At 39.0% G+C, this 16,968-nt stretch overlaps 2 protein-coding genes across 13 annotated transcripts in view; one reads left to right on the forward strand and one right to left on the reverse strand.

Annotated features, from left to right (window-relative positions):
- Window positions 1–16,968, reverse strand: part of sgsm2 (small G protein signaling modulator 2) — a 180,601-nt gene that overhangs the window by 59,288 nt on the left and 104,345 nt on the right. The window lies entirely within an intron of this gene.
- On the forward strand, window positions 3,982–7,084 carry LOC145554591 (uncharacterized). Of its 3 annotated transcripts, none has more exons than XM_081614743.1 (9): window positions 3,982–4,624; window positions 5,210–5,260; window positions 5,330–5,374; window positions 5,446–5,507; window positions 5,592–5,655; window positions 5,861–5,914; window positions 6,097–6,123; window positions 6,209–6,362; window positions 6,442–7,084. In XM_081614743.1, the coding sequence occupies exons 2-9, from the start codon at window positions 5,246–5,248 to the stop codon at window positions 6,633–6,635; spliced, it is 615 nt and encodes a 204-aa protein (XP_081470869.1). In that variant the 5' UTR covers window positions 3,982–4,624; window positions 5,210–5,245; the 3' UTR covers window positions 6,636–7,084. The 3 variants fall into 3 exon arrangements, with proteins under 3 accessions (XP_081470869.1, XP_081470868.1, XP_081470867.1); XM_081614742.1 differs by having other exon boundaries at window positions 3,982–4,217; window positions 4,471–5,260; XM_081614741.1 differs by having other exon boundaries at window positions 3,982–5,260.

Below are 16,968 nucleotides of genomic sequence, written 5' to 3' on the forward strand. Positions count from 1 at the left end.
CAGGGTTTTTCATTTGCTCTCACTGTAATGTCCTTGGTGACCGTTACATCTTCCATGCATTTTGTTATGTATCCAGTTACTGAGTCTGTGTATTCGGTGAGGTTGACGGCCTGGTTGGTGGTTGCCGCCTCCCTGAAAACAGACCAGTGTGTGTGTTCAAAACAGTCCTGTAGTGCTGTTGTGGTACCCTCTGGCCAGGCCCTGATCTGTTTCACAGGTGGTTTGCTTCTCGTCAACAGAGGTCTGTAGGCTGGGATTAGCATAACAGTGAGATGGTCTGATGAACCCAGGTGGGGGTGGGGAACTGCTCTGAAAGCCTGCCTGATGTTGGTGTAGACCTGGTTAAGTGTGTTCTCCCCTCTTGTTGCAAAGTTCACACACTTGTGGTAGTGTGGCATTACTGTTTTTAAATTGGCCTGATTAAAATTGCCAGCGATTATGCAGACTGAGTCCAGGTGTGTGTTTTGTGGTGTACTCACAGTGTGGTACAGAATGCTTCCTTTGTGTTCGCGCTGGGGGGGATGAAACAGCTGTGATGTTGACGGTATTGAATTATCTCGGAAGGTAAAATAGGTGGCATTTGAGAGTTAAAAACTCAATGTTTTCTGAGCAGTGGCTAGTGTTATTACTCAATAGTCAGCCACACCCCTACCTCCTCTCAGACTCCTACTGACTGACTACTGACCAGCTCCCCAACCCAACGGGTCAGAGAAGCCTCTAACTTCTGAGTATTACTACAGATGAGAATTTAGAGGACATTCTGTTTAAGCTGGGAGCGAGAAAGATGCGTCTAGACTCTAGACTCTAACTACCTACGGATCCAGAAGCTATGACCTTTTACAGTTAATGAACCAGACACCTAAGTAACCTGTAAATGCCTGACTTCAGAAACCACTCCTGTTAACGGTAGCTCTTCCTCTATTAACAACGTGCACTTGTTAGTCTAGATAACTTTAGAGACTCGGCACAAGTCCCAAGGTCATTATTTATCATAACCAAAGAAACCTCTGAAGCCCCCTGGTTTACTAGGATCATGAACATTGATTTTATGTTAATCAGAAGAATTAATTTTCAGATGACTCAATTAATTTAACTGTCCACCACATCAATTAGACTTTAATATTTTATTAGCAAGCTTTAGCAGGGGAAATGACATACAGCTACTTCAATCAAAAATTAAAAGATTAATATATGTTAGAAATTTAGAAATCAAACTTCCCTCTATTCCCTATACTGTGTCACCGATCTACAAGAGAGGCCTTAGGATGCAGTTCCACTCGTCCCCAGATGCTGAGTTGGTCTTGGCAGCAGAAACTTAATTATCCATTGTCAGGGATCTGTCTTGTCCTGGCAGAATCCTTTTCAGAATAAATTCAAAGTCAAACTGGTAAGAATCCTCCATAAGCTCAGTTCTTTATCCATAGACAATCTTTGTCTATCCCCCATGTCTACTGCAGCATCGTTGAGATCTTTTGGGTCGAGTGTAGGGCGGTTGTCGAATCTGAACCCGGGCTGTGGGTAAACGGATCTTGTTCCCTTCTCAAACAGTGCGAAGTCTTCACCTCCCCGTGGTTTCAAAGCATCGCCCTTGTCTGACCCTCATCTTCGTGTGGTCTTGACTCGAACACTGAGGAACAAAGAACCCTGATTCTTCTCTCACATGTATTTTTATACTCTCTGTATTTTGGTTATGTGCACATCTGCGGCTTACACAATTCTCTATACTTCTGCATTTTGGTTGTGCAAAATGCATTTTTTGTTGCACCATTTTCCTTGACGTCAAACGTCTTGGTTAACCGTTGACTTCTTCCCCACTCGACTCTTGAACTTCCTTTTTCACTCCTGCTGAAGTTCTTATCTGCACTCAACATCTGGTGCTCTATGCATTTCACAACCCCACTTCCTGTTTCTTCCGTGCTCACTCACAGCCTCTGGTTGCAACACAGTACGGGACTTTTCCACCTAACTTGAATAAGAATATTCATTTATGATTTTTTCCATTTACTTCTTAAATCAAGTTCATATAACTCATCACATTAATTAGTAGTACATTTTAAAATAAGGATTACTTAAGTTTTAATCACATCAAATCATAATACAGGATTACTTATTGCTTCTAGATTTCTGTTACAATAAAGATTATATAAGTTTCAATCAACATTAAATCATAATTCAAGATTACTTGTTGCCTCTGGATTTTTGTGATCTGTTTTCTGTGTGTCCTGGAAAGATCTCAATCAGTCCCAACCAGATTTCACGACACTAGCAATAACTGTAACGTTTGTACACCAGCTGTTGTAAATGCACACAGCACCTCCCCGAGATTTACCCGTGCTGCCGTGGTTTCTGACCGCACAGAATGTTGCAAGCCCGGGGCCAGGAGTCAAGCCCAGAACTTTCTTGCTGCAAGGCAACAGTGCTACCAACTGCGCCACCATGCAGCCCACAGCACCTCTTTAATCCCTTCCCAACTAGAATGTAGCAACAGCGTTAAATTAATGTTTAGTCGTAGTTGTCCAACCTAATTTGAAAATTAGCTGTTTTGTAAGTATAATCTTTATAATATTTTTGAAACTTTTGCTATTCAACTTTATCATTTTTGTTGTAGTAAGAGCCACTTACCACACCCTCCTTTTCATCAACAGATGATGCAATGTTTTTTTCATGTTGTCCTTTTTTGCTAATTCTCCTCAGCTCTACTGCTAATTTCACTGGATTACCAGTCAGCATGGATGTATATCCTCCTCAGCTGATTCGATTTTACACAAAAAAAAACAGGAGGAGTTGATGGAAAGATGGACCAGCTTTATCAAGAACAGGTGCTTAAATAGACTTCCACTATATTTTTGGCATTATGATTTCCATTGTTATGTATTGTTTAAATATCCTTTAAGGCAGTGTTTCTCAAACTTTTTTGGGCCAGCGCCCCCCTAACCATTATCCAGGTGCCTCACCGCCCCACATCAAACAATTTGCAGGCTACTTTGCACTGAATATTATTTTATTACTATCACTGTTGTTGATGTTTGATTCTTATGGTTGTTTCTGGAGTTATCATCAAAAATAATTTCCCAAATAACAAAAAAGCAATGCAAATAGAAATAATTTTTACAGGCATCTAAGAAAAATGCAATGAATGGACATTCATCTTAAAATTGGTAGGCCTAACAGCAGCCAATCAGAGTGGAAAAATATTCTTGTTCTTTGCCATTTTCTAGTTGTTAAATATTACACAAAATGACTAGTCTGATTGAATAGAACTCCAACTACCGCATGTTAATCATAACTTGGTAACACTTTATTTGATGGGGTTTACATAAGACTGACATGACACTGTCAAAAACATGACATAGCATCTGTCATGAACATCAAGAAGTCTTTATGAATGCTTATGACGGTTGTCATGAAAAATTCAAAGGTGCTGTGGTGCTACCGTTTCATACCAGATCACGCTCCATAGGGAGTGTGAGGGAGGGATTTCTTTATTTAAATGGGTTCATTTTTCTGAGGGATACACAGTGAGGGTATCGTGATTTTAGTAATCACATGTTTATAAGAGCGATATTTTGTTGTCCTTCCGAGGAAGCGGGCAGCATTCAGACGGACATTAAAACACTTTTTAATATAAGTTGCTGCTTTGACATGTTCACACCACTGCCAAAACATATGCACAAAAATTCTTAATAAAACATAAAATATTTGAAAATCAGACACCAGAAGAGTGAATCACAGCAACGTCATCAGCCGATGTAGTAAAGCTGCTAGTCGCAGGAGCGCGGAGCTGCGCCAAGAGCTAAACACTGAGGAGAAGGAGAGCTGCCATCGATACATTTGCAGCCAGGTATGTTTTAATGTTACACAATACAGTTTTAACAAGTTGCTCAAAGTCTAAACTTGTATTGTTGTGCATTTAAGGTGTAAAGTTTACCTTCGAGCAAACGTCCCCGAAAAATATCCCAGCTCCCCCATTTTGTAAAAATTTCGAGAAGGTCCTCGCTGCAGCATGCAGAAAGGGGCGGGGACGGACCACTGTCAGCCTCATACCTTATATGGAAATGGGACCATTGCACTCCGGAAGTGAAGGGGGCGCTATTTTCCTAATTTCTAGTATAAATACCTTAAAGAAGCGGGTTTGAGATGCCGATTGAAAGAATTTTGAGAGGGTTCATGTGTTCGGCACACGATCCAAAATGGAAAAGGCGCAAAGTCAGCAAAAGGTATTTTTACCTTCTTTAAAATTTTTATCACATAGTAAATCAATACGCTTTTCTAGATGACGTTGAGCATATAATAAACAGCTGTAGACTATTGAAATGCGTAATTCATAGAAGGTAAGGTTAAATTTAGCATGTAGCATAGCTAATTATTTCCCTGCAGGGCACCATTAGATAAAAATAGAAAAGTAAATAAAATGTATAATTGATAAGTGTATTTTATGCTCAAACTTTGTTTTTTTATTTTATTTAACAGATCCACGTTTCTATTTGTAACATTCGTAACGGAGAGAAGATTATTCCGTATTGCACGAATGACGGATATTTCTGTCCTCTTTGCTCATACAAAGCCGATGAGTCGTTCAAGGTACAGAATCACATAACAAGAACTGCTACGGTTCAACATAACGGTATGTAAAGCTACACTTACACTATCATTTATTTATTTACCTTCTTAACAGTTTTGTAGTTGGTTTTTTTTTCATAAAAAAGACTAGAAAAAGGTTAATCCTTTTTGAAATATGTTTTTGCACGCCAACATTTCTGGAAAGTCTAACACTTTTTATAAACTAAAAGCTGCCATCATAGGTGGGTGTAGTTCCCTCTACTTCATATATTTATAGTAGTAAATAACTGCAAAAAACACTAGTAAGAGTAACAGTATTAAGTGATATATCTACTATTAAGTACGGTTTTACTGATCATAATGTGCAGTGTAATATTACCCATTTATTTCTGCAGACATGAATTAAAATGAAGGTATGTGCACTGATAGTTATTTTAAAAATGGAAATTAAAAATATTAATATAAGTGAGATGTTATTGTTGGACAATTATAGTTCTTTAGAGCTACCAGACTGCTTATTTCCAATCATTCCTCCGTTCAATGTTTACAGTCAATAGTGTGGGTAAGGCTGTTATCTTATACATTAATTTGATTGTTAAAGTAATTTAAATTTTCCCTCTTTTCTTGAATGTTCTCTCAAACACCACAGGGATTGCCTAAACAAGGACTGTCCAACAACTGTGGAATGTTTGTAGTGATGGTAACATCCACTTCCTCCCACCATTTTGTTGTATTGTTTGTATAGACATAATCACATTTTTCTCCACAGTATGCTCTCTACTTTGTGATGGAAGCACCATTTGATTTCACGGAGGTAAGGAAACAGATAAGACTGCATGCTTTCTGTTGGAGATGTCATTAAATGCGAACCTGTCATGTCCACAGAATGACATGATGACAATACGAAGATGGTGGACTCTCACTCTCCTGAGAAACTTCCCTGTGAAGTAAGAATAATGGTGCAATATACCACATCATCATACACATAAGTCAGTTTTTTAAAGAAAATCTTCAATTTGTCCTTTTAAAAGGTCCAAAGAAGAACTACAAAAGGAGAGAAAGCGGAAAAAAGTTCATGAGGGGGCAAAATATGAGGTATGGTTTAGTTCAAATTCATCAGTGTGTAGTTTTGAATCATGTAATTTCTATTATGTCCGTTCACAATGCAGTTTTATGCAATGCTTGATTGTTAAAATATGAAACAAAATCAGGATAGGACAGTTAAAAGGTTGAAACTGTTTTGATGTTGTTTGGACTTGGGCTCATCTTTCACTTTCAAAATATCTATATTTTTTTACAGACTCTGTGTGCTGATGACCACACCTATGCAAAAGCAACTGAGGCACAAATTGAGGTTAATTTTTAAAATGTACACATAACTATTATTTTTGATTTGTATTTAAACCAGAAATGATTTTTTTTAAACAGGAAAATATATTTTTTGCACATCATTTTTTTACGACAGTAGAGATGGAAAGGGTAAGACACTGAGAGATACAAAGTGTTAATTACTGTTTTATGCTTCTCACCATGCAGGTACAAATGATGCCACCAATTTTGCAGGTAAAGATACATTCATAATCATATGCGTCATAGCCATTATTCTGGTGATAGTCTTGCAATGCACCTGTTTTTCTGTAATTTTCAGATGCCTTTGGATGTACTGGAAGCTGTTCTCCAAGAGGTGATACTAGCACAGGGAGATGCAGCTTACCTCACCTTGGCATTAACCTGCAAGCGCTTTAAAGCCATTGTGTCTGACCCAGTGTTCAGGAAGAGGACTCGCTTTGCTTGGCTGGATGGTAAGAACCTTTGACTTTTTTCCACATAAAACATGTTAAATTAGATTTAAACTACATGAAATTTATCATTCATTTACAGGTGAGATCAACTGGGGTAAATTTTCAAAGTCATTCAAGGCAGAAAACCGGATTCCTTTTGCAGTTGTTACGTGTTCTTCCTGTAACCGGCAATATAAAGACTGTGTGGGCTTCACTGGAAATGGAAGACGAGGAGATTACCCTCGTTACTACTGTGATGGCAGACCTGGACACTGCCCTGGATGTCAGTACTGAATGCAAGGAGAATAATAGTTGTTTTCCACAGTCTTTCACACATTTCAGTTGTCACACATTGTTCTTTTTTGGTGACATCTTTGTAAATCTGTTCTGCTGACATTTGGATTTGTTCTGTCATCCTTTAGTTTTTCACAATGTGTTCTTTAAACATTATGTAAATTTTTTAGTGTTCCTTTTGTTGTAGTTCAGTTGATTTATATTGTTTAGTTTTTTGGTAGAACTGTTGTTTCCAGGAAAAGTAACATTGTGGCTCTAATATATTAAAGAGAAAGTAGAACCAATAAAGTAGTTGTAAATATATTGTAACAGCATTGTTTAACAATTGGATAACCTTGTTTTAAAATTTTGAAATACAAGCAAAGATAATACCTTTCAGTATTTCATGTGTAACGTTTCATATACTTTAACAATGACTGGAAGAAATAAAATTGTCTTTGCAAACCTCAGTCGTTTATGTTTTAGCAATCAGAATCAACAGTTTTTATTTAAATAAAGCAACCAAATACAGAAACATGTTCAGTTAGAAACATACCATAATACAAAGATTAAAGGTATGCTGAGCGACGGTGGAGACCGGGTGGAGGTGATGGAAACTCGGGTGAGGAGCAGTTCTTCACATCAAGCCGGACTTTATGAAGGGTAATTCAAGAAGATGAGGAGACCGGCGCCGATAGGCTGAGACGGAGGCGCATGATGAGCTGATTGGCTGAATTGAAGAGCGTTAGAATGTACACATAAGCCTGATTTATTTATCTGGTGACTTCAAAGAAGCTTTTCATACAGAAACAATGATTAATCCACAGTGGATCATTCTCTTGTCAAATAAACTTTCTAAAACCTACTTTCTCTGAGTGTTTCCAGTTTGAAGCTACATTTAAAGTTTTACAAAAGTCTCTCTGGGTTTTGCAACAATTGAATATTTGAGCGCAGTTTGTGAATCAAATACAACTGGTAGAGTTGATATAGAATTTCTAAATTGAATAGTGGGACACCAGTCCAGTGTCTTTTATCAGATTACTGGTTAAGCTGGAGTCCTTACAGGAAAGGTTTCCAATGAGACTTTATGGTAAACAATGACAATAGTTGAGCTCACCTGCAACCAAGCATAATAGTTTTTGGCACTAGTTATATTTTAGATTTAAATTTATTTATTATAAGAGTACGTTTCACTACATCACAATCTATTAATTGAACTACAGCGTTCTTGAAGTATTTGGTATCTGTTTTCTTAATCTAGGATGGACTGGTGATCTGCCCAGGGTCATGCGTGCGTGTATGATAATTAATGGATGGATAAATGTGTTCCTAAATATTTTTTAAGCCTTTTGTTTCAGCTAGATTGGGTGACAATAGATAAATACATATACATAATAATTCATTATTGTTGCTTGTTTTAAGTTGTTTATTACTAATGTGATTTTAACATTAAAAAACAATAGTTTTAATTATTTTTTTAAAGGGACATACCACGTTACATTATTATTATTATTATTATTATTATTATTATTATTATTATTATTAACGCGGCTGGTACAGGAAATAGCGCCACTAGCGCCCCCTTCACTTCCGGATTGCAATGGTCCCATTTCCATATAAGGTAAGAGGCTGACAGTGGTCCGTCCCCGCCCCTTTCTGCATGCTGCAGCGAGGTGTACTTGAAAATTTCCGCCAGCGTCCCTTGCCGTCCTCTGAATGCCCGCCGGGGGGCGGTACCTACCCCGTTGAGAAACGCTGCTTTAAGGACAAAAACCACATACATACAAAAAGATGCGCACCCCTGGCTGGCCTCCTCAATTACCTTAGAGCGAAATCTCCAGAAATTTTCAAAATATGCAAGGTATGTTATACTTGGAGATTACACTAATTTGCCAACCAGAATTTAAAAAATAGGTCATAATGAAAGAAGTTTAAAATAAACAACAAAAAATGTAAAAGGCAGTTGATGAAGTGTATTTATTCTCACTTTTATGTCTCTGTTTGATATGGATATTATTACTCAATAATGTTACACTCTAAGCTGCATTTTAGGATTAAATGGACTCCTATGGAGGTGCCGCTGCTCTGGTGGCTGATGTGGATGAAGAGGAGGTTCCTGCTAAAGTTCCTTTTTCATCACACCAGGTGTTTGTTGTGCTTGAGTATCAGGTGGCAAGACTCATCACCTATGGACTGACCCACTGGTTTGTTTGTTTGGTTTAATCATCTGAGCTATCCTCTAAATTGTTATAGATTTTTTGAGTTAATTGATTTAGTGTTCATTTAGTGTTGCACTATACTGTTTGCATGAATGAATGTTAAAGCCATGTTTTCATTTGCTGATAGTTTATGTCAATATATCAGAATATTGCGAACAAGTAAAATAATAATTAATCAAACTGCAACTTCTGTGATTGCTATAGTGACAACTAAAATCACTTGCTTTAAAAATGACAACTAAAATCATTTGCTACAGAAATTATTTTGTACAGAAATTATTCCATACAGTCTGAATAATTTCTGACTGTACAATGTCAGAAATTATTCTGACTTTGTATAGTATTCTAATTTATCAATGTACACCTATATAAATGTTTCACAAGCATTTAGAAATTTGAATAAAAATACAAATATGTCAGCATCTTTAAGGTGTCACATTTAAAATACAAATTTTTGATATTTGATAATGTTTTTTTTAGTCATGATTTATGTTTGAAGCTAGAGTTTTGAATTAAAAACTGACTGGAAAACGTCAAAGTTTGTTGTGTTAATACTACTCATACAGCTTTGTTATGAGTAGTGAACTGCTGTTCTGCTTTCAAATGAAGACCTGTTAAAGGTTAAGTTATTAATCTTATCAATCTAATCTATGTACACAGCAAAATCAAAAGTGCTTGATTTCCATTGTTTACACCAGCTGATGACATTGCTGAGATTCACTTTGTCTGGTATTTTTGCCAGTTCTGTGATCATGTCAAGCAGCAACTTATATTAAAAAGTGTTTTATTTCCGTTTGAAGGCTGCCCGCTTCCATGGAAGAACAACAGAAAATCTCTTATAAACACGCACTTACTAAAATCACGATGCCCTGACTTTGTATCCCTCTGAAAAATGAACCCATTTAAATAAAGAAATCCCTCCACGGGTGATACCACAATAGAGAGCGTTCATTTTATAGCGTTAATACCGCAGCTGTAAGTGGTCCGGTATGAAACGGTGTGATAGAACAACAGTACCACAGCACTTTAAAAATTTCAATAATCAGAAAACCGAAATTGTTTCCATTGTTTTAAAAAATTTATGTCAGTCTGCCTTTTCCCCATCGATACTCTTCCCGACCGCCCTGCACCTTGGGGGTTAAAAAAAGACGCGCACATTGCGCAAAACTCTGAAACAGGAGAAGTGGGACATAAAACGAAGCGACGAACTAGATGTGAATTATGGCATAAAAACAGATAATCCAACGCTGAACAGTGAAAAATCAACACATGATGTGAAAAACATGACGATTAGACGGCGCAGCAGGTGATGAGTGAAGATTACTGATGGTCAATAAACGATAAAATAAATCTAGCAACAGGAAAGAAACTAAAGTGGACATGGCAATAAACCAAGAGGGGATAATAATCAAATGAAACTAAATGGAAATGAATGAAGAACAAAATGGTATGGCAAGACCTTCCAAGCAATAATTAATACAGAGAACTGTATGACAAGAATAAACAGACACTATTTCCAGATAAAAGGTAAAATAATATTGTTGAAGTGCTATGGGTTTAAGACCATATCTAGTACTGAGAATAAATATATCTTACAGACCATATCAGTAAATAACTTATCACTTAATTATGTTTTTAATTAGATTTGATATATTTATTTCTTCAATATTATTTTTCATGTCATGTCATGGATCTGGAACTTTTATTTTTCCACTGAATGCTCTGGTTTGCACAATAAATGCCATGTGGGAGACATTTTATGGATGATACTCTGATATCCCATTCTCCTTAAGGCAGCACAGAGCTGCACCACCAGAAACCGACAGAAACACTGAAGAGAAGAAGAGCTATGATTAATGTAGTTACAGTTCTATCCATTTTTTATGTTGCAGAGCTCAGTCATTTGCAAATAGTTCAAAGTTTAAACTACCATTGTTTTGCATCTTTTATCTATTCATTTTGTATAATATTTATCAACTAGAAAATGGCACAAAATAAGAATATTTTTTCCACTCTGATTGGCTGCTGTTAGGCCTACCAATTTTAACTTGAATGCTCATTGCATTTTTTGTAGACACCTGTGAAAATAATTTCTACTCCCATGGCTTTTTTGTTCTCTGGGAAATTATTTTTTATGATAAATACAGAAACGAGCATAAAAATCAAAACATCTACAATAGTGATAGTTATATTAATAATAAAATAATAGTCAGTGCAAAGTAGCCTACAAATTCTTTGGTGGGGGGCGGTGAGGGACTTGGATATGGGTTAGGTCGCCGCAGGCACAAAAAAGGTTGAGAAACACTGGTTTAGTACTTTTGTTAGCAGCTAAAGCTAGCCAAGCATGTGTAGCACGAGGTGTCAGGTGGTTAATCGAACATTTATACTGTCAGAAAAATCTGAAGGCCATTTGAGTCAGCCTTATTTAGCTGCAGAGTCGTTTTCTTGAAGTTTTTGGTTTTAGGCGGCATAATGGGGAGAAAGTGGCTGTGCTGGGCCGGTGGCTTGATCTATGCGATCAAAGCTAAGCCAAAATGTTTCTGTCTCTATGCATACACTAAATAATGACATAATGGCTGCCTTTTGTTTGTTTTTTTCCTCTTCATTAGTATGTCATGAAGCTGTGACTGAAGCCTGTCTTGATGACTTCAACACATTTCTTCAGACAGGTTGGCACCACTTTAATGCTGTTCAGAATGTTTCTATAAGCTGACCGATTCCTATAATACCTAGTAATTATGTGACACTTAATGCCTGAGTATTTTGAATGAATATGATGGTGACACACACAGGTGGGTCTGGTTAGATTTGCTCACACTTCCCTTTAAAATATCTATTATCCTAATGTGTTTGCTATTTTTCCTGCTTTCCTCCAGGCTGGAAAAAATTGGCATTTTTCTGTTGGTTCATGTGCTTCTTCCTACATCCAAAGGCCACAAGAAGAATACCAAAATAGCTCATGTCAAGCTGTGGACCATGTTGTCAGATATGTGGAGTTATGTGGTTTTTCTAATGGTCCTACTTCTTGTGTAGAAGCATTTTCTCATTGCCTTAGTTTGCTATTTGAATGTGGCTGTGCTATATATATAGTTAATTTTTATTATTCATCTTCTTAGCATTTTGTCAAAGATGTGAGCCAGTGTTGAAGCCAGGACAGCCCTTCCTCCTGCATGTTGGTGAAAACAAGAGCAGCGCCAAAGACACTTCACCATCAGTGATCACAAGACCATCCCTGACCATCCATAACACACAAGACCAACCATGGCAGCTTTTGATGAACTTTCAAAGCACACTTCACCTTCAGTGCAAAGTAACATGAATCTTATCAATCTGGCTGGCCATTTCAGTACCCGGATCCTTTTCCTACGTAGCCATGATGTTGTGATTGCTGCAGAATGTGGTCTGGCATTATTTTGTTGAAAAATGCAGGGTCTTCCCTGAAAGAGATGACGTCTAGATGGGAGCATATGTTGTTCTAGAAGCTGAACATAGTTCTCTGCATTAATGGTGCCTTTCCAGACATGCAAATGTTACGCCCCTGTAAAGGGGAGTAATGAAAAAACGGACATGATGTTACCGCTCTCGTCTCCAGTGTTGTAATGGAGGAGCAGAAGCATTGCGTTCCCCTACATCCAATCAGACAAAACCAATCGAGACACAAACGATTAACAAACTCTTAAAACTTAAAATCTGAAAAGGTCGAACTTTTCAAGGATTATAAACAAACATAACCGGAAAAGTAACATTAAAGAAAATACATTTTAAACTTAATTAAACTGTATCGGCCTGTAGCTCTGAACTTGAAAGATCAAAATAACTGATCGCAGATCACTAGATCTTGTTTTCCCTTTTAGTTATCTAAAATAGTTTTATAGCCACTACACTCCCCTTCAACAGAAATGTCGTCCTCGACATTCAATAATTGGAGTAAGATGACAAACATAGTCCATAAAACCCAAATCTACTTAGTCCATATACAGGCACTTGGCCTAATCAAAGTCTTTAAGTGCCGATATTGAGTACTTAAAATGTGAGTCAGCCATACACAAACACAGGATCGTATGTGGACATCTGGACTGACTCTGGCCACATAGACCTTGCTTGAAGGGGTCCATAATAGTGCACTGGGTCAAGCCAATATGTGGACCTTGGTGGAAGTCCCAAACTGTAACAAGACGGATAACCAAGTTCATCATAGGTGAATCGCTGTGGTAGTCGCCGTTCTCTTCTAGGCCTATCTTGTACTCGCTCATCTCCTCTGTGGTTCTCACATGAAGGAGGTGACATGGATGGTAGTAGAGGGCTGTCTCCACAATTTTCTGGTTGTTCAGGTGCTCCATCTTCCACTAGCGGGTCAGGCATCACTTATCTTCCTCCAGGTTTAACCCCATCTCTTGTTCCTCTCCTGGCCTTGTTCCTCTCCTTGCTGCTGTGGGTTCAGGATCTGCTGACACATCAGTGTGCTCCCTCAGCAGTGGGACCTGTATGTTGGTGTGGCTCAGGGCATGGGTAGTAAAACCATTCATCCTCTGAGTCCTCATCACTGTCGTCTTTCTGTTGACTATTATGTTCACTGTCACTTGTCTGTCCTGAACCTTTTTTCCGAGATCTGGCAACTTTTAGGGAAACTTCCAGAGGTAGGTGGTCACAGGGGAGTTAGAGGTTGCGGTGTTGTATTCTACTATCTCTCCCCTTTCCTTGTTCAGGTACCACCTCATATACAGGAGCATCCTTATTTACTCAGCACACAACCTTGTGGATGATGTCCTCCCAATGGCTGAGGACATCATCCACATCATCTAACTTGACCCCAAGTTAGAAACTTGGGATCAAGTTTCTAACCAGGACACGGTCTCCAGGTTCCAGTTCTGAGCTCTTTACTTTGCGGTCATGGTTTCTTTTGCCTCTTTCAGCTGATTTTCTTGCATTGTTTCTTGTTATGTTGTAAGCTTGTTGCATCCCTTCTCGTCATTTTCGCATGTACTCTCTGTGATCAGGTGTACCTGTTTCTAGTGTCAAGCGGGAGAGTACATCAATCGGTAGTCTTGGAGTCCTTCCAAACAGAAGAAAGAAGGGAGAAAAGCCAGTGACTTCACATTTTGTGCAATTGTATGCAAAAACCAATCTGTTCAGTGACTCTTTCCAGTTGGACTTCTCTTTCTCCGTAAGGGTCCTCAGCATTTGTAGGAGTGTACAGTTGAAACGTTCAACTTGGCCGTTGCCTTCAGGATGGTACGGTGTTGTCCGCGAGCCCAAAACTCCAGAGGTTCTTTTAAGTTGTGACATGAGTTGGTTTTCGAATTCACCACCTTGATCGTGATGAATACGTAGGGGGAATCCAAATTTTAATGCATAATCATTAAAAGGTTTATCAGCCACAGTCTTTGCTGACTTAGATGTTGTGGCATAAGCCTGGGCGAATCTTGAAAAATGATCAATGATGACAAGTATGTACTCATATCCGCCAGCTGACTTGTCAACATGCAGGAAATTGAGAGAAACCAACTCAAAAGGCTGGGTTGTAACAATATTAGTTAGAGGTGCCCTAGTCTCTCGGCTTGGTTTCTTTTGTTTTATACATGTGCAGCTTTGAGCCACATAGTGCTGAATGTCATGCTGCATGTATGGCCAGAAGAAACGATCTCTCACCAATGAAGTGGTTCAATCAACCCCTTGATGTCCCATGTCATCATGTAGTCCCTTCATAATGATTGCTTTGTACTTTTCAGGCAAAACAAGTTGTGTCCGTCTTTCTGTCTTTCGACGCAGGATGCCGTCATCATCCAAAGTTGGTTTTTCCCATTCACATAGTAGTCTTTTACTCTCTGTGCTGAAGGATTTTAGCTGTTTTCTGTCAGGTTTCTTATTTAACTGACAATATTCAATCACTGGGGCAATATTTGTATCTTCCCTTTGGTCTCGACAAATCTCTTCCAGCGAAAGAGGCGATTGGTGTGAAGTGCTGATTTCTTTGCACTGAGCAGAGTGCCATGGACCATACTGCATGGGAACTTGGGTCCTCAACTGACTGTACAACTGCTTGAACTGAACGAGATGACATTTCCTCAGTACAATGTTCCATCATGGTGTTAATATCCACTGGCAACCTTGACAGACAGTCGGTATCGATGTTTTCTTTCCCTGGTCGGTATCGGATGGTAAGGTGAAAATCCGCTAATTCAGCAAGCCACCGACACCCGGTTGCATTCAGCTTAGCTGTAGACAAGACATAAGTGAGCGGATTGTTGTCTGTATAGACAGTGCATGACGAGCCAATTAAATAGTCTCTAAATTTTTCACAGACAGCCCATTTTAAGGCAAGGAATTCCAATTTTCCAGAGTGGAAATGGTAGTTTTTTTCAGATTTGGTGAATGTTCGCGAGGCATATGCTATTACACGCATTTTTCCTTCCTGTTCCTGATACAAAACTGCCCCCAGGCCCATATTGGAAGCATCTGTGTTGAAGTACAAAGGGTTTACTAAAATCAGGAAAGGAGAGGATTGGTGGTTCCACCAGGTGGTCTAACAGTTCCTCAAGCAAGTGCTGATGTTTTTCTGTCCACACAGTGGGAAAGTTGGAAGGGGTCCCAGTTTTTCTTTTATTCTGTCTCTGTCTTGTAACATGTTTATCACTTTGTTTTGAATCTGCAGGAGCTCTCATGAGATCATAAAGAGGGGCAGCAATTTGAGAAAAGTCTCGAATATACTGACAATAATAACTCAGGAGGCCCATAATGGCTCTTAGTTCTCCCACAGTGGCTGGTCGCTTGTCTTTCAGGGCCCTGACAGCAATGGTATCAGCAGGGTCGATTTTGCCCTCTGATGAAATGACCCGCCCAAGATAGCGAACCTCATGCCGAACCATTTCACATTTGGCTGGCTTCAACTTTATGCCATGCGCTCTCAATCGTCTAAGAACAGTTCTGACATGTTCAACGTGGCTTTCGAATGACTTACTAAAGACAAGAATGTCATCAAGGTATGGAATGCAAATTTCATCTCTGAGCCCCTCGAGACATTCTTCCATGCACCGCTGGAAAGCAGCTGGTTTGTTCATTAACCCAAATGGTATGCGAATCTATTCATATAAACCCCAGGGGGTCACAAAGACATTGAGGGGCTGGCTGTGTTCTGCCATATACCCTTGATGGTAAGCCTTACCTTGATCTAACAGCGAAAACCATGAGTTGCCTCCCAGGCCATCCATAATGTCCTGTACCCTGGGAATGGGCTGGCGATCTGGTACAGTCTTATGGTTCAACTCACGGTAATCGATACAAAGGCGTAAGCTTCCATCTTTTTTTCGAACACACACCACTGGGAAAGAATAGGGGGAATTTGATTTGTGCACCCAACCTTGTGTGATCAGATCATGTAGATAGCTCTTCATTTCATGGTATAATGGTTTTGAAACTGAAAGGTAAGTTTTAGCCACAGGTTCAGTGTCTTTCAGTGAGATGGACAGCCGCAGATTCCCGATGCACCCAATATCATCATCGGAACAGGAAAAGGAGCCTGACTCGTCTCTTAACATCTGTTTAACCAGATCTCTTTCAGGGGGACTGAGATGGTCCAAATCAACTGGGGGGTCCCAGTCACAATCAGAGGTTTGTTGTTTCCTCACCTCCACATTAGCTACTGTTAATGGGGACGTGGAGCAGGACTGTTCAAAGATTGTGGTCGGGTAAACTGCTTGGATTAGCTGTGCTGTCCCAATAACAGTCCTCCCAGAGAGTACTATGTCATGGTCTGTTGGGTTTTGCACATCCACAATCATGAATGATTTTGTACCTTTCTTCAGTTTTATGAGGGTGTCAGTGAACTCTAGACCTTCTGACCACTGTGGGTTGACACTAGGTTCAAAGATCAGAGTTGTCTCCTCCTGTAAAGGGGGTGTCATAACACGGCACTCTACCTTTACTAATGTTTGTTTTGGGACATGTACTTGTCCTCTGGTGGTTTTGACATTATACTCCAGGAATTGCTGTTCAGCAGCAACTCTAGCCACAAACACTTCAGCGTCATCCATTTCAAAGTCAGAAAAAGCTGCTTGGACAGCTTTGATTAACTGCTGTTTATTGGTGTCTTTGCTTTGCTGCAGTTCAGTATCCACTATCAGGCCAATGACATTTGA

Source organism: Poecilia reticulata, chromosome 13, assembly GCF_904066995.2.
Source record: "Poecilia reticulata chromosome 13, P_reticulata-male-v2, whole genome shotgun sequence".
Lineage (NCBI taxonomy): Eukaryota > Metazoa > Chordata > Actinopteri > Cyprinodontiformes > Poeciliidae > Poecilia > Poecilia reticulata.